The sequence below is a fragment of the Bombina bombina genome, chromosome 1, assembly GCF_027579735.1.
Source record: "Bombina bombina isolate aBomBom1 chromosome 1, aBomBom1.pri, whole genome shotgun sequence".
Taxonomy (NCBI): Eukaryota; Metazoa; Chordata; class Amphibia; order Anura; family Bombinatoridae; genus Bombina; species Bombina bombina.
In genome coordinates this window covers 641,423,978-641,450,645 of record NC_069499.1, presented here as the reverse complement: position 1 = coordinate 641,450,645, position 26,668 = coordinate 641,423,978, and the positions used below count along the sequence as shown (strand labels likewise).

Genomic DNA, 26,668 nt, shown 5'->3' with positions numbered 1-26,668 from the left:
ACAGTTTTAACCCCTCTACAGTCCCAGCTACAGCCTTTGCTGCGACTCTACCAAACCCAGAGGGGAATACGATACCAAATGACGCCTTCTAGGAACTTTTCCAACTATTTTCAGGTCCTCACACATGCATCTGCATGTCTTGCTCTCAAAAACAACTGCGCAGTAATGGCGCGAAAATGAGGCTCAGCCTACAACTGGGAAGGCCCTTCCTGACTGGAAAAGGTGTCTAACATAGTGCCTGACGTTAAAAAAACGTTCCCCAAGTTTATAAATGTGAAATACCAGCATAAACATGTATAAAATGCCCAAATAAAGCAATCGATTTTGCCCATAAAAGTGTCTACCAGTTTTATAGCCCATATTAAGCCCTTTATTCTGTTTGCTTGACTAAGAAAATGGCTTACCGGTCCCCATGAGGGGAAATGACAGCCTTCCAGCATTACACAGTCTTTTTAGAAATATGGCTAGTCATACCTTAAGCAGAAAAGTCTGCTAACCGTTTCCCCCAACTGAAGTTACTTCATCTCAACAGTCCTATGTGGAAACTGCAAAGGATTTTAGTTACTGTCTGCTAAAATCATCTTCCTCTCACAAACAGAATTCTTCATCTCTTTCTGTTTCAGAGTAAATAGTACATACCAGTACTATTTTAAAATAAACTCGATAGAAGAATAAAAAACTACATTTAAACACCAAAAAACTCTTAACCATCTCCGTGGAGATGTTGCCTGTGCAACGGCAAAGAGAATGACTGGGGTGGGCGGAGCCTAGGAGGGACTATATGGCCAGCTTTGCTGGGACTCTTTGCCATTTCCTGTTGGGGAAGAGATATTCCCACAAGTAAGGATGACGCTGTGGACCGGACACACCAATGTTGGAGAAATTGGTCTGAAGGTTCCCTCTTTTTTGGGAACCACAAACAGATTGGAGTAGAACCCCTGGCCCTGTTCCATTTTGGAACTGGGCAGATCACTCCCATGGTATATAGGTCTTCTACACAGCGTAAGAACGCCTCTCTTTTTGTCTGGTTTACAGACAATTTAGAAAGATGGAATCTCCCCCTTAAAGGAGAATCTTTGAAATCTAGAAGATACCCCTGGGTTACGATTTCTAAAGCCCAGGAGTCCTGAACGTCTCTTGCCCAAGCCTGAGCAAAGAGAAAAAGTCTGCCCCCTACTAGATCCGGTCCCGGATCGGGGGCTACCCCTTCATGCTGTCTTGGTGGCAGCAGCGGGCTTCTTGGCCTGTTTACCCTTGTTCCAAGTCTGGTTAGGTCTCCAGACTGACTTGGATTGAGCATAATTCCCCTCTTGCTTTGCAGCAGGGAAAGAGGTAGAGGGACCACCTTTGAAGTTTCGAAAGGAACGAAAATTATTTTGTTTGGTCCTCATCTTATTTGTCTTATTCTAAGGAAGGGTATGGCCTTTCCCTCCAGTGATGTCTGAAATTCTCTCTTTCAGTTCAGGCCCGAATAGGGTCTTACCCTTGAAAGGGATGGCTAAAAGCTTAGATTTTGATGACACATCAGCAGACCAGGACTTAAGCCATAATGCTCTACGCGCTAAAATGGCAAAACCTGAATTCTTTGCCGCTAATTTAGCCAGTTGAAAAGCGGCATCTGTAATGAAAGAATTCGCTAGCTTGAGAGCCCTAATTCTATCCAGAATATCATCTAATGGGGTCTCAACCTGAAGAGCCTCCTCCAGAGCCTCGAACCAAAAAGCAGCTGCAGTAGTTACAGGAACAATGCACGCTATAGGTTGGAGAAGAAAACCCTGATGAACAAATATTTTCTTTAGGAGACCCTCTAATTTTTTATCCATAGGATCTTTGAAAGCACAACTGTCCTCAATAGGTATAGTTGTACGCTTAGCCAGGGTAGAAATAGCTCCCTCCACCTTAGGGACCGTCTGCCACGAGTCCCGCATGGTGTCTGATATGGGAAACATTTTCTTAAAAGTAGGAGGGGGAGCGAACGGAATACCTGGTCTATCCCACTCCTTAGTAACAATGTCCGAAATCCTCTTAGGGACCGGAAAAACATCAGTGTAGGCAGGAACCTCTAGAAATCTGTCCATTTTACACAATTTCTCTGGAACTACAATAGGGTCACAATCATCCAGAGACGCTAAAACCTCCCTGAGCAACAAGCGGAGGTGTTCTAGTTTAAATTTAAAAGCCGTCATATCTGAGTCTGTCTGAGGGAACATCTTTCCTGAATCAGAAATCTCTCCCTCAGACAGCAAATCCCTCACCCCCAACTCAGAACATTGTGAGGGTACATCGGATCTGGCTAATAAAGCATCAGAGGGCTCAGCATTTGCTCTCACACCAGACCTACTGTGCTTCCCCTGCAACCCAGGCAGCTTAGATAAAACCTCTGTGAGGGTAGTATTCCTAACTGCGGCCATATCTTGAAGGGTGAAAGAATTAGATGCGCTAGAAGTACTTGGCGTCGCTTGTGCGGGCGAAATAGGGGAGAAATAGATGGCATAACCTGATTCCCTTCTGACTGAGAATCATCCTGCAACATACTTTTAGTAGCTAAAATATGTTCTTTGCAATTTATTGACCTTTCAGTGCATGCGGGACACATTCTAAGTGGGGGTTCCACAATGGCTTCTAAACATATTGAACAATGACTTTCCTCAATGTCAGACATGTTGAACAGGCTAATAATATCTACAAACAAGCATGAAAACACTTTATTTAGTGAAAAAAATAATCTTAAAAAACGGTACTGCGCCTTTAAGAGAAAAAAAGCATACACGTTCTGCAAAACTGCTTTAAAATGCACCAAATTTTTCAATTTTTTTATAGCAGACTCAATATGTGTAGTTAAGTTTGCCCCACAAGGAAATTTAACAGTTAACCCTTTAATGTGCAAACCGGATTGAAATAAGGCCTAAATCCGGAAAAAACACCCCCAGCAACTTGCCACAGCCCTGCTGTGGCGCCTACCTGCCCTCAGGGATGGTAAATATGGGGTTAAAGCTTCAATTTGGCCCAAAACATCCACAAGGGCCCTCAGGAGTTGGAGCTTGCTGAGTGAAAACAACTGCGTGTCTGAGGCGCGAAAATAGGCCCCGCCCATCTCAGTCGATGTCTCTACAGCCTCAAAGAACCGCACCAGAGCGGTTTTAAACTAGCCATGTGGGTTCTGAGACCCCAAAAAAACAAAAAAACAAGTGTACCCTCAAAGTTTGCCCACAAAACGTTAACAGCACTCCCAGTTCATAAAAACGTTTGCCCACAAACATTCAAAACTCAGTGTCAACCATTTTTTAATTAGCCTCTTATGCAAGCTTAGTAATGCCTTTCTATAGCTCTTAGGATTACTGCTTAGTGCTTATCCTTACCCTCATGGGGATACTGTCAGTCTTTCTGAAATACACAGTCTCTCCAGAAAAAATGACTGAACATACCTCACTGCTATATAGCATGAAAACGTTTCTCACACTGAAGTTTCTTGTAACCCTCAGCCTCTGTGGGAACTGCTCTGGATCTTAGTGACAAATGCTAAGATCATCATCCTCCAGGCAGAAGTCTTCATCCATCTGCTGCCTGAGAGTAAATAGTACACACCGGTACCATTTAAAACAAAAAACTCTTGCTTGAAGAAATTAAAAACTAATATTTTATCACCTCTTACACTTTACCCTTCCTAGTACTTAGAGTAGGCAAAGAGAATGACTGGGGGTGGAGGTAAGGGAGGAGCTATATAGACAGCTCTGCTGTGGTGCTCTTTGCCACTTCCTGTTAGCAGGAGGATAATATCCCACAAGTAAAGGATGAATCCGTGGACTCGTCGTACCTTATAGAAGAAAGAGAGGGGGGAGAGAGCACAAAATAGTGGGGGGGGGAGAGCACAAAAGAGAGGGGGAGAGTGCACAAAAGAGAGGGGGGAAGAGAGCACTAAAGAGAGGGGAGAGAGAGCACTAAAGAGAGGGGAGAGAGAGCACTAAAGAGAGGGGGAGAGAGAGCACAAAAGAAAGGGGGAGAGAGAGCACAAAAGAGAGGGGAGAGAGAGAGAGAGCACAAAAGAGAGGGGAGAGAGAGAAAACACAAAAGAGGGGGGAAGAGAGTACAAAAGAGAGGGGGGAAGAGATCACAAAAAAGAGGGGGGAAGAGTGCACAAAAGAGAGGGGGGAAGAGAGCACAAAAGAGAGGGGGGAAGAGAGCACAAAAGAGAGGGGGGAAGAGAGCACAAAAGAGAGGGGGGAAGAGAGCACAAAAGAGAGGGGGGAAGAGAGCACAAAAGAGAGGGGTAGAGGGGGAAAGAGAGAGAGAGAGAGCACAAAAGAGAGGAGGGGGGAGAGAGAGAGAGAGCACAAAAACATAAATTATGCTTACCTGATAATTTAATTTCCATCCGTGGGAGGAGAGTCCACTGCTTCATTCATTACTTGTGGGAATTAAGAACCTGGCCACCAGGAGGAGGCTAAGCCACCACAGCCAAAGGCTTAAATACCTTCCACACTTCCCTCATCCCCCAGTCATTCTGCTAAGGGAACAAGGAACAGTAGGAGAATTATCAGGGTATAAATGGTGCCAGAAGAATAAAATTAAATTTAGGTCCGCCCACCGGAGCAAACGGGAGGGAGCAGTGGACTCTCCTCCCACAGATGGAAATGAAATTATCAGGTAAGCATAATATATGTTTTCCATCTAAATGGGAGGAGAATCCACTGCTTCATTCATTTCTTGTGGGAACAAATACCCAAGCTCTAGAGGACACTGAATGAAAAAAATTGGGAGGGCAAAATTAGGCGGACCCTATACTGAGGGCACCACAGCCTGTAGAACCTTTCTCCCAAAAACAGCTTCCGCCGAAGCAAAAACATTAAATTAGTAAAATTTTGCATAAGTATGTAAGGAAGACCAAGTAGCCGCCTTACAAATGTGCTCCACAGAGGCCTCGTTCTTAAAGGCCCATGAAGAGGCCACAGCTCAGGTTGAGTGAGCCGTAATCCTCTGAGGAGGCTTATGTCCCGCTGTCTCATAGGCCAAACGGATAATGCTCCTCAACCAAAAGGACAGTGAAGTGCCCCCTACGCTTCCCCGAATACACCACAAACCAAGACGAAGTCTGTGTGAAAACCTTTGTGGCCTGAAGGTAAAACTTTTAGGCTCGTACCACATCCAAGTTATGAAGTAACCTTTCCTTGGGCGAAGAAGGATTAGGACACAAAGAAGGAACTAGTATCTCCTGATTGATGTTATGATCTGACACCACCTTGAGAAGAAAATCCAACCTAGTGCGAAGCACAGCCTTATCAGCATGAAAAACCAGGTAAAGGGGTTCATATTGCAAGGCCACTAACTCAGAGACTATGCGAGCAGATGCAATAGCCAGAAGAAACAGAAACTTCCAGGAGATAATCTTAATGTCAAGCGCATGCATAGGCTCAAACGGAGCCCTCTACAAAACCTTAAGAACCAAGTTCAAGCTCCAAGGAGGAGCAGAAGGTCTAAATACTGGTCTGATTCTGGACAGAGCCTGAACAAAGGACTGAATATCAGGAAGCTCCGCTAGCTTCCTGTGTAGCAGCACCGATAAGGCCGAAATCTGTCCTTTAAAGGAACTAGCGGCAAGGTCCTTAGCCAAACCATCTTGAAGAAAAGCCAGAATCCTGGATACCCTAACCTTGTGCCAGGGATATGCACATTCCTCACACCAGGATAAATAGGTCCTCCACACCTTATGATAGATGCGTAGAGCGACCGGTTTCCTGTCCTGAATGAGAGTATCAATCACTCTCTCCGAGAACCCTCTCTTCTCTAAGACTAGGCGTTCAATCTCCACGCAGTCAGCCTCAGAGAATCGAGATTTTGGTGAAGAAAGGGGCCCTCAACTAGCAGATCTCTGCGACAGGGTAACCTCCATGGAGGAGACGACGACATTCCCACCAGATCTGCAAACCATGTCCTCCGTGGCCACAACGGAGCAATCAGAATGGTCGAGACTTGCTCCTGTTTGATGTGGACCACCACTTGAGGGAGAAGTGGCAATGGTGAATATATGTAAATTAGGTTGAACTCCCAAGGTACCGCCAAGGCATCTATCAGCTCTGCCTGGGGATCCCTGGACCGTGACCCGTATCTGGGTAGCTTGAAGTTGAGTCTGGACGCCATGAGATCTTTATCCGGCATCCCCCATCTGATGCAGATCTCTGCAAACACCTCTGGATGGAAAGACCATTCCCCCGGATGAAACTATTTTCTGCTGAGGAAATCCGCTTCGCAGTTGTCCACACCCGGGATGTGGATCGCTGAGAGTGAACAGTTGTGGGTCTCTGCCCATTCCAGAATCCGAGAGACCTCCCTCATGGCTAGGAAGCATCTTGTTCCCCCTTGATGGTTTATATACGCCGCCAAGGTAATGTTTGACTGGAATCTGATGAATCGGGACGACCCCAAGAGGGGCCAAGCTCTCAGAGCACTGAATATTGCTTGTAGTTCCAGGATATTTATCGGTAGGGTTGACTCCTCTTGAGTCCACCTGCCCTGTGCCTTGCTGGCACCCCAAACAGCTCCCCATCCTGATAGACTTGCATCCATGGTCACAATCTCCCAGGATGGTCTCAAGAAGGATGTCCCCTGGGACAGCTGCCCCAGATGGACCCACCAGGAGAGGGATACCCTCGCTCGATTATCCAGAGAGATATGTTGGGAAAGATCTGAGTGATCGCCATTCCATTGTCTCAACATGCATAGCTGCACAGGTCTTAGATGGAACCTGACAAAAGGAATGACATATGCTGGAAACCATGAGTCCGATCACCTCCATACACCTGGCCACAGATGGCCTTGAGGAGGTCTGAAGGGCAAGACAGCTGGACACGATCTTGGAACGTCTCTGATCTGTCAGGAATATTTTCATAGCTATGGAATTGATGTTTGTGCCTAGGAACTCCACCCTGATGCTGGGAACCAGAGAACTCTTTCCCTCGTTTATCTTCCATCCGTGGGATCGAAGGAGAAGAAGAAGAGTCCTCGAGTGGTCCGCCGCGAGACTGTAGGAAGGAGCCCGAACGAGGATATCGTCCAGATAAGGAGCTACCGCAATACCTCTGGCTCTCGCTACAGCAAGCAGCGCTCCCCGAACCTTCGTAAAGACTCTTGGGGCAGTCGCCAGACCAAACGGCAGGGCCACAAACTGGAAGAGTTGGTCCAAAAAGGCGAATCTTAGGAACCTGAAGTGGTTCCTGTGGATTGGCATGTGAAGGTAAGCATCCTTCAAGTCTATCGTTGTCATAAATTGCCCCTCTTAAACTAGGGGCAGAATCAATCTGATCGTCTCCATTTTGAACGATGGAACTGATAGAAACTTGTTTAGACACTTTAGGTCCAGAATCGGGCGGAACATGCCCTCCTTCTATGGGACCATGAAAAGGTTTGAATAGTACCCTAGACCCCTTTCTGCTAGAGGTACTGGAACAATTACTCAGAGAGAGGAGCGATCCCTCACGCACTCTAGAAAGGCGTCTCTCTTTTCTGGTGTTGAGGATAGATTTGACAGGAGGATAACCTCCAGAACCCAAGGATCCTGTACGTCTTCCATCCAAGCCTCTGCGAACAGAGATAGTCTTCCCCTACATGATCCAGAGATGGATCGGGGGCCGCCCCTTCATGCCGACTTTGTCTCGGAGGGCTTCTTGCTCTGCTTGGACTTGTTCCAAGATTGAGCTGGCTTCCAAGATCCCTTGGACTGCTCGGTCTTCGCAGCAGGCTGCTGGCATTGAGACTTGTTCGACCGAAAGGGACGAAAAGTAGAGCCCTTAGGCTTAGCACCCGTGCCTTTCCGTGACTGTGGATATAATAGAGTTCCAGGCCTGGACCAAAAAAATCTTTCCCCTGAAACGGGAGGGATAGTAAACTAGATTTGGAAGTCATGTCAGCAGACCACAACTTTAATCACAGAGCCCTACGGGCTAGAACAGAGAAACCTGAAGTCTTAGCATTGAGGTGAATAACCTGCATATTTGCATCACAAATAAAAGATTTTGCGACCCTTAAGGCCTTAATCTTTCCCTGTATCTCCTTGAGGGGAGTCTCCACCTCAACCATGGGTGACAATGCATCACACCAGTAGGTAGCCGCTCCAGCCACCCTTAGCGATTGCCGCTGCCAGTTAGAAAACAAACCCTGCGAGTTGGAACATCTTTCTCAACATGGATTCCAATTTTTTGTCCATAGGCTCTTTGAACGACCAACTATCCTCGAGGGGAATAGTCGTCTGCTTAGCGAGCGTGGAGATAGCTCCATCCACCTTAGGAATGGCCCTCCCATAGCTCAAGCTGAAAGTCTGGAACTGGGAACAGCTTCTTAAAAGAGGTAGAGAAAAGGACGAGCCAAGTTTCTCCCACTCATTCTTAATAATAGTAGCCATCTTCACAGGAACTGGGAAGGTCTGAGGCACTACCCTGTCCTCGTAAACCCTATCTAGTTTAGGGATCGAAGGTTCTTCCGGAAGTTTCGGTTCCGGAACCTCCAATGTAGCAAGCACTTCATTTAGTAAAAAGCGCTAATGCTCCATATTAAAATCAAGCTCCTCCGTACGGAGGTTTAAAAAAACGCTGATTCTGTCCAAGAGAGAGCGCTCTCGGACGATTCGAAGACGTCATCGTTGGATAATCTCTCAGAGACCTCCAACGTAGTAGATGATCCCTGGGACGGAAGGCTATGTCTTTCCCTTGCTTGTGCTTCGCAGGGCGTAGTAGGGCATGAAAGGCTGCAGAAACCGCTTCTTGCAACTGTGCAGTGAAATCTGGCAGCCACGAAGCCCTTTCCGAGGGAGGATCAAGTAGAGCCTTGGGGAGCTATATGTGTAATCGGAGATGAATGTAGGGAACGCACCTCGCAGGACGGAGAACCCTCAGAGGTGGACGGCTCAGTAGTACTAAATATCTTGTTCTTTTTAGATATTGCAATTTTATCAAAGCATGTGGAACAAAGTTGAGCAGGCGGATCAACATGAGCTTCCTCACAATATACACAGATATCAGCTTTAATTAAAGAGGGAGTATCAGAGTCCTTCATAGCTTATGCTTTAATATAGACTAGATAGAACAAATGGCACCTTTATACAACAATGGCCGGGGCACTCACCACCTCCTATGACCCGGACACAGGGAAACCGCTATGTCTCCCGCAATTGCCAATCAGCAAAGAGGAAGTTGAAGAGGCCACACCCAGTCACATGGAGTGCCATGCAGGACCGCCCCTGCATTATAGAGAAAACGCGCCAAAAGAGGCTGCGTCGCCCTTCACCTGACTGTTCACACATTACTAGAGCCTCATCTCACACATGACGTAGCATCAAACAAAATAAAGAAAGATATTATGCATAAATCTCCCCTGTTCAATATACCCCTTTCTAAGGATATTAACCCTTGATTCTATACAGATAGAAGGAGACACACTGTTACCCTGTCTTCTTGCGTTATCATATGTGTATAAATGAAACAATCTTAACAGAATCTATGCCGTGGAACAGGAACACGGCCCTTCAAGTGTGACAGGTTAGTAGCATCGCTCCTGACATGGACTTGAGTGAATAAAGCAGGCAGCGAAACTCGTCAACACTGATTGCTTAAGGAGCTCTTAGTCATGGATGGTTTTGCAGAAAGACTCTCCCTGCATCTCCGGACTCAACTTTCACCCATGCTCTCACTGAGAGACTGACAGGACTACTTAAAACTCCAGTCCATTTCGAAGAGTATTACCCTCCATAAGGGACTACTCCAATCTTCCGACACTTCTCTGCCAACCTCCTGTGACAAAAGGCAAAGAATGACTGGGGGATGAGGGAAGTGGGGGAGGTATTTAAGCCTTTGGCTGGGGTGTCTTTGCCTCCTCCTGGTGGCCAGGTTCTTAATTCCCACAAGTAATGAATGAAGCAGTGGACTCTCCTCCCATTCAGATGGAAAACATAAATTATGCTTACCTGATAATTTCATTTTCATCTGTGGGAGGAGAGTCCACTGCTCCCGCCCGTTTGCTCCGGTGGGCGGACCTAAATTTAATTTTATTCTTCTGGAAGAGAGTGCACAAAAGAGAGGGGGACAGAAAGAGAGAGAGCACAAAAAAGAGGGGGACAGAGAGAGAGAGACAGCGCGAGCGAGAGCAAGGGGTGGGACCACTGTACTGAAAAAAATGGCCTGTGTACATGGGCTTTAGGACTAGTATATATCTATATCTATATATATATATATATATATATATATATATATATATATATATATATATATATATATATATATATATAAAAATATTTATATATATATATATATATATATATATATATATATATATATATAAATATTTATATATATATATATATATATATGTATCCCTTTAAATCTGTAACAATAGGCTATTAGTTATTTTTATCTTAAATTTCAAATTATTTTTAATACAGCAGAAAAATAAAAAGTTTTAAATACACTAGAAAATGTTAATATGCACCAAATGTTACACAGTGGATTATATTTCTATTCCCCCTATGGTTATAATGACTTAATGGATCATACTATACAAATGTGCTACCTCATGTAGCCCCAGAAATGTTGTGTGGATGTGTGAAGTGTTACAATGCATAAAGCAAAGGAAGTTTTCTTTATGAATTCACGAAGTATGCACACACCTAGACTAATGCAGGTTTTGCAGTGCTGGGGTTAGCGAGGTACCAGAGTGTAATTCTGCACGTGGTGGAAAATATTTATAGAGTACAAGATATCTAACAGCGCTCAGCCCGGTTCCTTATAGCTCCTGGATAGAGGGTATCTAGCTTACCCTAGTGAGAACAACAGAAAAAACACAAATATTCCAAGAGCGCCAACTATAAGGCAAAGGAAAAATCTAACAAATACATCAGTGATTATAAAACATTATCAAACATTTAATTCAACATATAGTTAAAAACATGGATCCATGTAACAAAATAGACTTGAAAAATGGAATTTCACAGTACTAGCAGATAAATACTAAAAACACAATGGTTGCTAAAAACAATAAAGGGTATAAGGGTATGTCACCAATTACGGGGATATACAAAATTATAAAAAAGTCCAGATATGTCAATTGAAGTCTATAAAAAGTCCAGTGAATAAATCCAGTGGAAATAACCAGTGAAAAATTTGTGAAAAAATCAAATGTTAAAAATAAACTGATGATAAAAAGAGCTATCGAAAAAAATCCCTTGGAGGGAGGTTGTGAAAAAAAGTGTGAAAAAAGTGATGTAAAAATTATAAAAATTATAAAAAATTGTATAAAAATATGTAAAAAATGTATATTAAAATTAAAAGTGGGGGACCCCCTAAAAGTAGGTGTCAAAAATAAGTGTCAAAAATAGTGAAAAAACAGAATTTATGTTTACCTGATAAATTACTTTCTCCAACGGTGTGTCCGGTCCACGGCGTCATCCTTACTTGTGGGATATTCTCTTCCCCAACAGGAAATGGCAAAGAGCCCAGCAAAGCTGGTCACATGATCCCTCCTAGGCTCCGCCTACCCCAGTCATTCGACCGACGTTAAGGAGGAATATTTGCATAGGAGAAACCATATGTTACCGTGGTGACTGTAGTTAAAGAAAATAAATTATCAGACCTGATTAAAAAAACCAGGGCGGGCCGTGGACCGGACACACCGTTGGAGAAAGTAATTTATCAGGTAAACATAAATTCTGTTTTCTCCAACATAGGTGTGTCCGGTCCACGGCATCATCCTTACTTGTGGGAACCAATACCAAAGCTTTAGGACACGGATGAAGGGAGGGAGCAAATCAGGTCACCTAAATGGAAGGCACCACGGCTTGCAAAACCTTTCTCCCAAAAATAGCCTCAGAAGAAGCAAAAGTATCAAATTTGTAAAATTTAGAAAAAGTGTGCAGTGAAGACCAAGTCGCTGCCTTACATATCTGATCAACAGAAGCCTCGTTCTTGAAGGCCCATGTGGAAGCCACAGCCCTAGTGGAGTGAGCTGTGATTCTTTCAGGAGGCTGCCGTCCGGCAGTCTCATAAGCCAATCGGATAATGCTTTTAATCCAGAAGGAGAGAGAGGTAGAAGTTGCTTTTTGACCTCTCCGTTTACCAGAATAAACAACAAACAAAGACAAGTTTGTCTGAAATCCTTAGTAGCTGCTAAGTAAAATTTGAGAGCACGAACTACATCCAAGTTGTGCAACAAACGTTCCTTCTTTGAAACTGGATTAGGACACAAAGAAGGCACAACTATCTCCTGGTTAATGTTTCTGTTAGAAACAACTTTTGGAAGAAAACCAGGTTTAGTACGCAAAACCACCTTATCTGCATGGAACACCAGATAAGGAGAAGAACACTGCAGAGCAGATAATTCTGAAACTCTTCTAGCAGAAGAAATTGCAACCAAAAACAAAACTTTCCAAGATAATAACTTAATATCAACGGAATGTAAGGGTTCAAACGGAACCCCCTGAAGAACTGAAAGAACTAGGTTGAGACTCCAAGGAGGAGTCAAAATTTTGTAAACAGGCTTGATTCTAACCAGAGCCTGAACAAAGGCTAGAACATCTGGCACAGCTGCCAGCTTTTTGTGAAGTAACACAGACAAGGCAGAAATCTGTCCCATCAAGGAACTTGCAGATAATCCTTTTTCCAATCCTTCTCGAAGGAAGGATAGACTCTTAGGAATCTTAACCTTGTCCCAAGGGAATCCTGCAGATTCACACCAACAGATATACCAAATTATGTGGTAATTTTTCTGGTTACAGGCTTTCAGGCCTGAACAAGAGTATTAATAACAGAATCTGAGAACCCTCGCTTTGATAAGATCAAGCGTTCAATCTCCAAGCAGTCAGCTGGAGTGGGTCGAACGGACCTAGAACAAGAAGGTCTCTCAAAGGTAGCTTCCATGGTGGAGCCGATGACATATTCACCAGATCTGCATACCAAGTCCTGCGTGGCCACGCAGGAGCTATCAAAATCACCGACGCCCTCTCCTGATTGATCCTGGCTACCAGCCTGGGGATGAGAGGAAACGGCGGGAACACATAAGCTAGTTTGAAGGTCCAAGGTGCTACTAGTGCATCCACTAGAGCCGCCTTGGGATCCCTGGATCTGTACCCGTAGTAAGGAACTCTGAAGTTCTGACGAGAGGCCATCAGATCCATGTCTGGAATGCCCCACGGTTGAGTGACTTGGGCAAAGATTTCCGGATGGAGTTCCCACTCCCCCGGATGCAATGTCTGACGACTCAGAAAATCCGCTTCCCAATTTTCCACTCCTGGGATGTGGATAGCAGACAGGTGGCAGGAGTGAGACTCCGCCCATAGAATGATTTTGGTCACTTCTTCCATCGTTAGGGAACTCCTTGTTCCCCCCTGATGGTTGATGTATGAACTTGGCCCTCGCTAGCTGAGGCCAAGCTTTGAGAGCATTGAATATCGCTCTCAGTTCCAGAATATTTATCGGTAGAAGAGATTCTACCCGAGACCAAAGACCCTGAGCTTTCAGGGATCCCCAGACCGCGCCCCAGCCCATCAGACTGGCGTCGGTCGTGACAATGACCCACTCTGGTCTGCGGAAGGTCATCCCTTGTGACAGGTTGTCCAGGGACAGCCACCAACGGAATGAGTCTCTGGTCCTCTGATTTACTTGTATCTTCGGAGACAAGTCTGAATAGTCCCCATTCCACTGACTGAGCATGAACAGTTGTAATGGTCTTAGATGAATGCGCACAAAAGGAACTATGTCCATTGCCGCTACCATCAAACCTATCACTTCCATGCACTGCGCTATGGAAGGAAGAGGAACGGAATGAAGTATCCGACAAGAGTCTAGAAGTTTTGTTTTTCTGGCTTCTGTCAGAAAAATCCTCATTTCTAAGGAGTCTATTATAGTTCCCAAGAAGGGAACCCTCGTTGACGGAGATAGAGAACTCTTTTCCACGTTCACTTTCCATCCGTGAGATCTGAGAAAGGCCAGGACAATGTCCGTGTGAGCCTTTACTTGAGGAAGGGACGACGCTCGAATCAGAATGTCGTCCAAGTAAGGTACTACAGCAATGCCCCTTGGTCTTAGCACCGCCAGAAGGGACCCTAGTACCTATGAGAAAATCCTAGGAGCAGTGGCTAATCCGAAAGAAAACGCCACGAACTGGAAATGCTTGTCCAGGAATGCAAACCTTAGGAACCGATGATGTTCCTTGTGGATAGGAATATGTAGATACGCATCCTTGAAATCCACCTTGGTCATGAATTGACCTTCCTGGATGGAAGGAAGAAGTGTTCGAATGGTTTCCATCTTGAACGATGGAACCTTGAGAACTTGTTCAAGATCTAGAGATCTAAGATTGGTCTGAACGTTCCCTCTTTTTTGGGAACTATGAACAGATTGGAGTAGAACCCCATCCCTTGTTCTCCTAATGGAACAGGATGAATCACTCCCATTTTTAGCAGGTCTTCTACCCAATGTAAGAATGCCTGTCTTCCTATGTGGTCTGAAGACAACTGAGACCTGTGGAACCTCCCCCTTGGAGGAAGCCCCTAGAACTCCAGAGAATAACCTTGGGAGACTATTTCTAGCGCCCAAGGATCCAGAACATCTCTTGCCCAAGCCTGAGCGAAGAGAGAGAGTCTGCCCCCCACCAGATCCGGTCCCGGATCGGGGGCCCGCATTTCATGCTGTCTTGGTAGCAGTGGCAGGTTTCCTGGCCTGCTTTCCTTTGTTCAAGCCTTGCATAGGTCTCCAGGCTGGATTGGCTTGAGAAGTATTACCTTCCTGCTTAGAGGACGTAGCCCTTGGGGCTGATCCGTTTCTGCGAAAGGGACGAAACTTAGGTTTATTTTTGGTCTTGAAAAGACCTATCCTGAGGAAGGGCGTGGCCCTTGCCCCCAGTGATATCAGAGATAATCTCTTTCAAGTCAGGGCCAAAGAGTGTTTTCCCCTTGAAAGGAATGTCAAGCAATTTGTTCTTGGAAGACGCATCCGCTGCCCAAGATTTTAACCAAAGCGCTCTGCGCCACAATAGCAAACCCAGAATTTTTTCGCCGCTAACCTAGCCAATTGCAAGGTGGCGTCTAGGGTGAAAGAATTAGCCAATTTAAGAGCACGAATTCTTCCATAATCTCCTCATAAGAAGAAGAATTACTAATAATCGCCTTTCCTAGCTCATCAAACTAGAAACACGCGGCTGCAGTGACAGGGACAATGCATGCAATTGGTTGTAGAAGGGAACCTTGCTGAACAAACATCTTTAGCAGACCTTCTAATTTTTTATCCATAGGATCTTGGAAAGCACAACTATCTTCTATGGGTATAGTGGCGCGCTTGTGTAGAGTAGAAACCGCCCCCTCGACCTTGGGGACTGTCTGCCATCAGTCCTTTCTGGGGTCGACTATAGGAAAACAATTTTATAAATATGGGGGGAGGTACTAAAGGTATACCGGGCCTGTCCCATTCTTTACTAACAATGTACGCCACCCGCTTGGATATAGGAAAAGCTTCGGGGGGCCCCGGGGCCTCTAAGAACTTTTCCATTTTACATAGTGGTTCTGGAATGACCAGATAATCACAATCATCCAAATTGGATAACACCTCCTTAAGCAGAGCGCGGAGATGTTCCAACTTAAATTTAAAAGTAATCACATCAGGTTCAGCTTGTTGAGAAATGTTTCCTGAATCTGAAATTTCTCCCTCAGACAAAACCTCCCTGGCCCCCTCAGACTGGTGTAGGGGCCCTTCAGAAACCATATCATCAGCGTTCTCATGCTCTACAGAATTTTCTAAAACAGAGCAGTCGCGCTTTCGCTGATAAGTGGGCATATTGGCTAAAATGTTTTTGATAGAATTATCCATTACAGCCGTTAAATTGTACAACGGCAAAGAGAATGACTGGGGTAGGCGGAGCCTAGGAGGGATCATGTGACCAGCTTTGCTGGGCTCTTTGCCATTTCCTGTTGGGGAAGAGAATATCCCACAAGTAAGGATGACGCCGTGGACCGGACACACCTATGTTGGAGAAATATAAAATCCGGTTAAACAAAAAATAAAAAATAAAAATATAAGAATAATAATAAATAGTGTGTATATAGTATAATCCAGGTGAAAGTCTTAGTAATTAAGTATTAGTGAATAATCCTCCTTGTGGCTAACTCCGTATGAATGATGGCGATGAACTCTTTGAGATAGATGGTTTTACCTTCCTTTTCAATATAAACTCTTGTAATCCTAGAGAGAACCTCAATATTATGAGGTAATCTGTCGCCTTGGTGAGGGAGAGACCTCCGGTGTGTCAGTAGTATCACTCTTCCTGGAATTTGGTACTTCCAAACCGGTCAGACTGAGGGTGTTGAAAATCCTCTCAGGAAACCGCCCAAAATACGCGCCACTTTAACTGGACACCTCCCAGTTAGTAGTCTTGTTCCACCTATATGTCTAGTCTACACATTTTTTTACACATTTTTTTTCTTTTCTCTATAGTTTCATATAGAGAAAAGAAAAATGTGTAGACTAGACATATAGGTGGAACAAGACTACTAACTGGGAGGTGTCCAGTTAAAGTGGCGCGTATTTTGGGCGGTTTCCTGAGAGGATTTTCAACACCCTCAGTCTGACCGGTTTGGAAGTACCAAATTCCAGGAAGAGTGATACTACTGACACACCGGAGGTCTCTCCCTCACCAAGGCGACAGATTACCTCATAATATTGAGGTTCTCTCTAGGATTACAAGAGTTTATATTGAAAAGGAAGGTAAAACCATCTATCTCAAAGAGTTCATCGCCATCATTCATACGGAGTTAGCCACAAGGAGGATTATTCACTAATACTTAATTACTAAGACTTTCACCTGGATTATACTATATACACACTATTTATTATTATTCTTATATTTTTATTTTTTATTTTTTGTTTAACCGGATTTTATATTTTTCACTATTTTTGACACTTATTTTTGACACCTACTTTTAGGGGGTCCCCCACTTTTAATTTTAATATACATTTTTTACATATTTTTATACAATTTTTTATAATTTTTATAATTTTTACATCACTTTTTTCACACTTTTTTTCACAACCTCCCTCCAAGGGATTTTTTTCGATAGCTCTTTTTATCATCAGTTTATTTTTAACATTTGATTTTTTCACAAATTTTTCACTGGTTATTTCCACTGGATTTATTCACTGGACTTTTTATAGACTTCAATTGACATATCTGGACTTTTTTTATAATTTTGTATATCCCCGTAATTGGTGACATACCCTTATACCCTTTATTGTTTTTAGCAACCATTGTGTTTTTAGTATTTATCTGCTAGTACTGTGAAATTCCATTTTTCAAGTCTATTTTGTTACATGGATCCATGTTTTTAACTATATGTTGAATTAAATGTTTGATAATGTTTTATGATCACTGATGTATTTGTTAGATTTTTCCTTTGCCTTATAGTTGGCGCTCTTGGAATATTTGTGGGAAAATATTTATAGGCTTTGTCTGTATAATGTTGTGATTCCTACAAACATGGATTACTCATGGTAAATTGGTAATTATTTTCAAGAAAAGAATAAGGAAGAAGAATAAAGCCACCATAGATTACAGTTTAGAGGAAGAAGTCTAGCATTAAACTCTTGTAAGTCTCCGCCCACCTGCCAGCTACTTCACATGTTTACCGTCTTATTTTCAATGCCCTCATTTCTGTAAAATCTCACCAGGCTATGAAGGTCCCACTAATTCGCAGCAGCCTTCTACAGAAGCTTTGTTTTCTGAACCGCTCATTACAGGTGTATACTCCGTACTGCATCCTAAGCACAGAAGACACTGACAGACACAAAATATATATAAATACACAAATAATATAATATCTGTGCAAAATGATCTGCAGATTTATGTATTTGTAATAAACTGTATTAAAATGACAATTTGTTACGGATTAAAATAAAAAATATAAAAAATGACTGCACAATAAGGTGTTTCACAATTGCTAAACATTTGCAAAGAGTGGGTGGAAACACATAAGAATGAATTTTAAAAATATTTATTTAAATACATTTTAGTTTCTGCATAAAACGCTGTTTTGTGATTAGTAGGGTATTGGATAGAAAATGAACCAAGCACTTATAGTGTTAAATATTACACACACACATTGTATAGTATATTGACAGACATAAACCAGTCATCCACTATATCCTATATTAAAGGGACAGAATACGCATATGCTAAATCCCTTGAAAGTAATGCAGCATAACTGTAAAAAGCACACATGAAAATATCACCTGAGCAACTCTATGTAAAAAAGGAATATTTCACCTCAATTTCATCAGCTCACCAGAATAAGTGGTCTGAGAACAATTATACTTCAGCTGCTGTCTAGCTGCAAGATGAAAAAACAAACAAACAAAAAAAAAGAACAGACAATCAGCATAAGCAGTGCTTTCTTTTGCATGACCTCATAAGATTTCATTAAAATCTGCTAAAATTTCATAGTAAACTTCCTTAAACTGAATAGAAAAATAATGCAACTGTGCTTGCACATGCCAGATCCAGTCCCTCTTGCAAGTCCTGGAAATAGCATCCTGATTGGCTGCTTAAAGGGGCATGAAACCCCAATTTTTTATTTTAGGATTCAGAAAGAGCATACAATTTTAAACAACTTTCCAATGTACTTCTATTATTTAATTAGCTTCCTTCTCTTGTTATCCTTTGCTGAAATGTTTATGTAGGTAACTTCAGGAGCAGCAAAGAACCTAGGTTCTAGCTGCTGATTGGTGGCTGCATATTTATACTGATTGTTATTGGCTCACCCATGTGTTCAGTTAGAAACCAGTAGTGCATTGCTGCTCTTTTAACAAATGAAACCCAGAGAATGAAGCAAATTTGATAATAGAAGTAAACTGGAAAGTCGTTTACAATTGTATGTTCTACCTAAATCATGAAAGAAAATGTTTGGGTTTCATGTCCCTTTAAAGTCTCTTTACAGTGGGGTGTGAATACTTAGTAAATTTTGAGGTAAAATATCTTCTATTTATACCTAGACAGTGCAGGTGATATTTTCCAGCTTTTTCCAGCTATGCTGCATAACTTTCAAGTATTTCAACATTTGGGTATCATGCACACAACATAAAAAACTCAATGTACCTGCATAAACGGCTCTTCTTAGTAATAGTGGACTCACCAACAAAGCGAGTAAGAAGGGAATGTATATAAGAATATCATGGAAAAGGACCAGGCTCTGATCAGAACTGCAACTGAGAAATGGACAAAATGACAGGACTAAACTCCAGGAGCTACAATCAAGGATATAAAAGTCACACATGATAAATCATAAAAAGATCGGTAAGAGTGAAGATATAAAGGTATCATTTTCATCCTAGATTGACATATAGTGCAGTAATCATTGTATTGTAAACATGAACATGTACATTAAAGGTATATGGTAGAAACACATTGTCATGGTTTAGATTATGCAATTTAAAGAAAATGTTGAATTAACTTCTATTGCCAAATTTACTTTGTTCACTTGGTATTCTTTGATGAATAGGCAGGCTCAGGAGTAGCAATATACTATTATGAGGTATTTGTTGATTGGTGGCTACATATATATGCTTCTTGTCATTGGCTCACCCAATATATTCAGCTAGATCCCAGTAGTGCATCACTGCATTGAATTTATGTTTAATCCCTTTTTAAGGTATTTTCTGTTTGTACTTCTATGTCCCTTTAACAATTAAAAAAAATAATACACAACACAATCCCCAATCCCGGGCATGAAAACCCAGTCATGTGATGATAAAACAGAGTGCAAATAAACAATGCACAAGTCACGTTAACTACAGAATTCTCAATGGTTAACCCTTTAACAATGTTAGGACGTTCCATGCTATTCTGAAAACACTGTGCTTTAACAATGTTAGAACAGCATGAAAAGTTCTAACTTCTTTGGCTCCTGCACAATACTTACCTGCTTGTATCTAACGCATGGACGTGCCTGGCAACTCAGACAGTCAACCAGAATCCAATCGGCGCTGTTGGAGTCATGGGATCACAGTGACAACCAGTCAATGAAACAATGTGACCACAAATGATTGAATCATTGGCTGTCGACATTGCCTCTACATTCCTCTTTCCTGATCTGAGGCAAGAGGCAGAGAGATTACTGCTACAAAGTGTCCCACACAGTTATATAAATTAACGTTTTTCATTTTTAAAACCCTTTAGGTGCTGATCAGTGTTATTGCTGTGATCACTCTGATCAGTACATTAGTACTGTTCAGTACTTTTGGTGTGTGATTTTTGTTTTTTTTAATTAAAATTTGACCCTTTTTGGGTTTTTAACCCTTTTCTGCAGTCTCTGATTACCGCACTTTGCCTGTGATCAGTCTGACCAGAGTGTTCTGTCTAATCAACCTGATTTGTTAATTTTTCTTTTTTTGTTTTACGGTTAGTGTACTAAAAAAATTAACCCTTTTAGTGCTGTTTAGATCTGATCGCAGTTTTTTTATACTGTGATCAGTACTGTTTTATTTTTTGGCTAGAGAGTGGGGTGGAAGTGGGAATTGGTGGTTGGGTTGATGAAGTAAAAAAAAAACACATAATCTATCAGGTAAGTTCTTACATAAATTTAATTGCTTTCATATTGGCAAGAGTCCATGAGCTAGTGTCGTATGGGATATACAATCCTACCAGGAGGGGCAAAGTTTCCCAAACCAGAAAATGCCTATAAATACACCCCTCACCACACCCACAATTCAGTTTAAGGAATAGCCAAGTAGTGGGGTGATAAAGAAAGGAGTAAAAAGCATCAACAAAGGAATTTGGAAATAATTATGCTTTATACAAAAAAATCATAACCACCATAAAAAAGTGTGGGCCTCATGGACTCTTGCCAATATGAAAGAAATGAATTTATCAGGTAAGTTCTTACATAAATTATGTTTTCTTTCATGTAATTGGCAAGAGTCCATGAGCTAGTTACGTATTGGATAGCAATACCCAAGATGTGGAACTCCACGCAAGAGTCACTAGAGAGGGAGGGATACAATAAAAACAGCCATTTTTCGCTGAAAAAAATTTAATCCACAACCCAAAATATAAGTTTATTCTCATAAATGAAAGGAAAAACTTAAATCATAAGCAGAAGAATCAAACAAACAGCTGCCTGAAAAACTTTTCTACCAAAAACTGCTTTCGAAGAAGCAAACACATAAAAACGGTAGAATTTAGTAAAAGTATGCAAAGAAGACCAAGTTGCTGCTTTGCAAATCTGATCAACTGAAGCTTCATTCTTAAAAGCCCAAGAAGTGGAGACTGATCTAGTAGAATAAGCTGTAATTCTCTGAGGCGGGGCTTGACCCGACTCCAAATAAGCTTGATGAATCAAAAGCCTTAACCACAATGCCAAGGAAATGGCAGAAGCCTTCTGCCCTTTCCTAGAACCAGAAACGATAACAAATAGACCAGAAGTCTTCCTGAAATCTTTAGTAGCTTCAGCATAATATTTCAAAGCTCTCACCACATCCAAAGAGTGTAAAGATCTCTCCAAAGAATTCTTAGGATTAGGACACAAGGAAGTGACAACAATTTCTCTATTAATGTTGTTTGAATTCACAACCTTAGGTAAGAATTTAAATGAAGTTCACCAAACTGCCTTTTCCTGAGGAAAAATCAGAAAAGGAAATTCACAAGAAAGAGCAGATATTTCAGAAACTCTTCTAGTAGAAGAGATGGCCAAAAGGAACAACACTTTCCAAGAAAGTAATTTAATGTCCAAAGAATGCATAGGCTCAAATGGATGAGCCTGTAAAGCCTTCAAAACCAAATTAAGACTCCAAGGAGTAGAGATTAATTTAATAACATGCTTGATACGAACCAAAGCCTGAACAAAACAGTGAATATCAGGAAGCTTAGCAATCTTTCTGTGAAATAAAACAGAAAGAACAGAGATTTGTCCTTTCAAGGAACTTGCAGACAAACCCTTATCCAAACCATCCTGAATAAAATGTAAAATTCTAGGAATTCTAAAAGAATGCCAAGAAAATTTATGAGAAGAACACCATGAAATATAAGTCTTCAAAACGCGATAATAAATCTTTCTAGAAACCTATTTATGAGCCTGCAACATAGTATCAATCACTGAGTCAGAGAAACCTCTAAGACTAAGCACTAGGCATTCAATTTCCATACCTTTAAATTAAATGATTTGAGATCCTGATGGAAAAACGGACCTTGAGACAGAAGGTCCAGTCTTAATAGAAGTGGCCAAGTTTGGCAACTGGACATCCTTACAAGATCTGCATACCAGAACCTGTGAGTCCATGCTGGAGCCACCAGCAACACAAACGATTGCTCCATGATGATTTTGGAGATCACTCTTGGAAGAAGAACTAGAGGCGGGAAAATATAAGCAGGTTGATAACACCAAGGAAGTGTCAACGCATCCATTGATTCTACCTGAGGAACCCTGGACCTGGACAGGTACCTGGGAAGTTTCTTGTTTAGATGAGAAGCCATCAGATGTATTTCTGGAAGACCCCACATCTGAACAACCTGAGAAAACACATCTAGATGGATGGACCACTCCCCCAGATGTAAAGTCTGACTGATAAGATAATCCGCTTCCCAATTGTCTATACCTGGGATATGAACTGCAGAGATTAGACAGGAGCTGGATTCCGCCCAAGCAAGTATCCGGGATACTTCTTTCATAGCTTGGGGACTGTGAGTCCCACCCTGATGATTGACATATGCCACAGTAGTGATATTGTCTGTCTGAAAACAAAAAAAAACGGTTCTCTCTTCAACAGAGGCCAAATCTGAAGAGCACTGAAAATCGCACGAGTTCCAAAATATTGATTGGCAATCTCGCCTCTTGGGATTTCCAAACCCCTTGTGCTGTCAGAGATCCCCAAACAGCTCCCCAACCTGAAAGACTTGCATCTGTTGTGATCACAGTCCAGGTTGGACGAACAAAAGAGGCCCCTAGAACTATACGATGGTGATCTAACCACCAAGTCAAAGATATTCGAACATTGGGATTTAAGGATATCAATTGTGATATCCTTGTATAATCCCTGTACTATTGGTTCAGCATACAAAGCTGGAGAGGTCTCATATGAAAACAAGCAAAGGGGATCGCGTCCGATGCTGCAGTCATGAGACCTAAAACTTCCATACACATAGCTACTGAAGGGAGTGACTGAGACTGAAGTTTCCGACAGGCTGAAACCAATTTTAAACGTCTCTTGTCTGTTAGAGACAGAGTCATGGACACTGAATCTATCTAAATCTATCTGAATCTATCTGGAAACCTAAAAAGGTGACCCTAGTCTGAGGAATCAAATAACTTTTTGGTAAATTGATACTCCAACCATGTTTTCGAAAAAAAAAACAAAAAAACACTAGTTGATTTGTGTGAGATTCTGCAGAATGTAAAGACTGAGCTAGTACCAAGATATCGTCCAAATAACAGAATTTATGCTTACCTGATAAATTACTTTCTCCAACGGTGTGTCCGGTCCACGGCGTCATCCAAAACTTGTGGGAATATTCTCTTCCCCAACAGGAAATGGCAAAGAGCACAGCAAAAGCTGTCCATATAGTCCCTCCCAGGCTCCGCCCCCCCAGTCATTCGACCGACGGACAGGAGAAAAAAAGGAGAAACTATAGCGTGCCGTGGTGACTGTAGTTAAAGAAAGAAATTTATCAAACCAGGGCGAGCCGTGGACCGGACACACCGTTGGAGAAAGTAATTTATCAGGTAAGCATAAATTCTGTTTTCTCCAACATTGGTGTGTCCGGTCCACGGCGTCATCCATAACTTGTGGGAACCAATACCAAAGCTTTAGGACACGGATGAAGGGAGGGAGCCAATCAGGTTACCTAAACAGAAGGCATCACGGCTTACAAAACCTTTCTCCCAAAAATAGCCTCCGAAGAAGCAAAAGTATCAAATTTGTAGACTTTGGCAAAAGTGTGCAGAGAAGACCAAGTCGCTACCTTACATATCTGATCAACAGAAGCCTCGTTCTTAAAGGCCCATGAGGAAGCCACAGCCCTAGTAGAGTGAGCTGTGATTCTTTCAGGAGGCTGCCGTCCGGCAGTCTCGTAAGCCAATCGGATGATGCTTTTCAGCCAAAAGGAAAGAGAGGTAGCAGTAGCTTTTTGACCTCTCCTCTTGCCAGAATAAACGACAAACAGAGAAGACGTTTGTCTGAAATCCTTTGTTGCTTCTAAATAGAACTTTAAAGCACGGACTACATCTAAATTATGTAACAAACGTTCCTTCTTTGAAACTGGATTCAGACACAAAGAAGGCACAACTATTTCCTGGTTAATATTCTTGTTGGAAACAACCTTTGGAAGGAAACCAGGTTTAGTACGCAAAACAACCTTATCTGAATGGAACACCAGATAGGGCGGATTACACTGCAGAGCAGATAATTCAGAAACTCTTCTAGCAGAAGAAATAGCAACCAAAAACAGAACTTTCCAAGATAACAACTTGATATCTATGGAGTGTAAGGGTTCAAACGGAACCCCTTGAAGAACTGAAAGAACTAAATTTAGACTCCAGGGAGGAGTCAAAGGTCTGTAAACAGGCTTGATCCTGACCAAAGCCTGAACAAAAGCTTGAACATCTGGCACAGCTGCCAGTCGTTTATGTAACAAGACAGATAAAGCAGGAATCTGTCCTTTTAGAGAACTCGCTGATAATCGCTTGTCCAAACCTTCTTGGAGAAAAGAAAGGATCCAAGGAATTTTAATCTTACTCCATGAGAATCCCTTGGATTCACACCAACAGATATATCTTTTCCATATTTTATGGTAAATTTTTCTAGTTACAGGTTTTCTGGCTTGTACCAGAGTGTCTATCACAGAATCCGAAAACCCACGCTTAGATAAAATCAAGCGTTCAATTTCCAAGCCGTCAGCTGGAGAGAAACTAGATTTGGATGTTCGAATGGACCTTGTACTAGAAGATCCTGTCTCCAAGGTAGCTTCCATGGTGGAGCCGATGACATATTCACCAGGTCTGCATACCAAGTCCTGCGTGGCCACGCAGGAGCTATCAAAATCACAGAGGCCCTCTCCTGTTTGATCCTGGCTACCAGCCTGGGAATGAGAGGAAACGGTGGAAACGCATAAGCTAGGTTGAAGGCCCAAGGCGCCACTAATGCATCCACTAGAGTCGCCTTGGGATCCCTGGATCTGGACCCGTAGCAAGGAATCTTGAAGTTCTGACGAGACGCCATCAGATCCATGTCTGGAATGCCCCATAATTGGGTCAACTGGGCAAATATCTCCGGGTGGAGTTCCCACTCCCCCGGATGGAAAGTCTGATGACTCAGATAATCCGCCTACCAGTTTTCCACTCCTGGGATGTGGATCGCAGATAGGTGGCAGGAGTGATCCTCCACCCATTTTATGATTTTGGTCACTTCTCTCATCGCCAGGGAACTCCTTGTTCCCCCCTGATGATTGATGTAAGCAACAGTCGTCATGTTGTCTGATTGGAATCTTATGAATCTGGCCTTTGCTAGTTGAGGCCAAGCCCTGAGAGTATTTAATATCGCTCTCAGTTCCAGAATGTTTATCAGGAGAAGAGACTCTTCCCGAGACCATAGACCCTGAGCTTTCAGGGAGTCCCAGACCGCGCCCCAGCCCACTAGACTGGCGTCGGTCGTGACGATGACCCACTCTGGTCTGCGGAAGCTCATTCCCTGGGATAGGTGATCCTGGGTCAGCCACCAACGGAGTGAGTCTCTGGTCTTCTGATCTACTTCAATCACTGGAGACAAGTCTGTATAGTCCCCATTCCACTGTTTCAGCATGCACAGTTGTAATGGTCTTAGATGAATTCGCGCAAAAGGAACTATGTCCATTGCTGCAACCATCAACCCTACTACTTCCATGCACTGAGCTATGGAAGGTCGTGGAACAGAGTGAAGAACTTGACAAGCGTTTAGAAGCTTCGACTTTCTGACATCTTTCAGGAAAATCTTCATTTCTAAAGAATCTATTATTGTCCCCAAGAAAGGAACTCTTGTCGACGGAGACAGGGAACTTTTTTCTATGTTCATCTTCCACCCGTGAGATCTGAGAAAGGCCAGAACGATATCTGTGTGAGCCTTTGCCTTTGAAAGAGACGACGCTTGTATCAGAATGTCATCCAAGTAAGGTGCCACTGCAATGCCCCTTGGTCTTAGAACCGCTAGAAGGGACCCGAGTACCTTTGTGAAAATCCTTGGAGCAGTGGCTAGCCCGAATGGGAGAGCCACAAACTGGTAATGTTTGTCCAGAAAGGCGAACCTTAGGAACTGATGATGATCTTTGTGGATAGGAATATGTAGATACGCATCCTTTAGATCCACGGTAGTCATAAATTGACCCTCCTGGATTGTAGGTAAAATCGTTCGAATAGTTTCCATTTTCAACGATGGCACTCTGAGAAATTTGTTTAGAATCTTTAAATCCAGAATTGGTCTGAAGGTTCCCTCTTTTTTGGGAACTACAAACAGAATTGAGTAAAACCCCAGTCCTTGTTACACAGTTGGAACTGGGTGTATCACTCCCATTTTTAACAGGTCTTCTACACAATGTAAGAATGCCTGTCTCTTTATTTGGTTTGAAGATAAGTGAGACATGTGGAACCTTCCCCTTGGGGGTAGTTCCTTAAATTCCAGAAGATAACCCT

At 42.6% G+C, this 26,668-nt stretch overlaps 1 protein-coding gene across 1 annotated transcript in view; it reads right to left on the bottom strand.

Annotated features, from left to right (window-relative positions):
* Positions 1–26,668, bottom strand: part of LOC128660235 (G-protein coupled receptor 143) — a 358,779-nt gene that overhangs the window by 109,457 nt on the left and 222,654 nt on the right. The window contains exons 6-7 of the mRNA XM_053713983.1: positions 19,114–19,223; positions 17,688–17,796 (exon numbers count right to left, since the gene is read on the bottom strand). Coding sequence (XP_053569958.1) covers positions 17,688–17,796; positions 19,114–19,223 — 219 coding nt within the window. The remainder of the gene's footprint in view (positions 1–17,687; positions 17,797–19,113; positions 19,224–26,668) is intronic.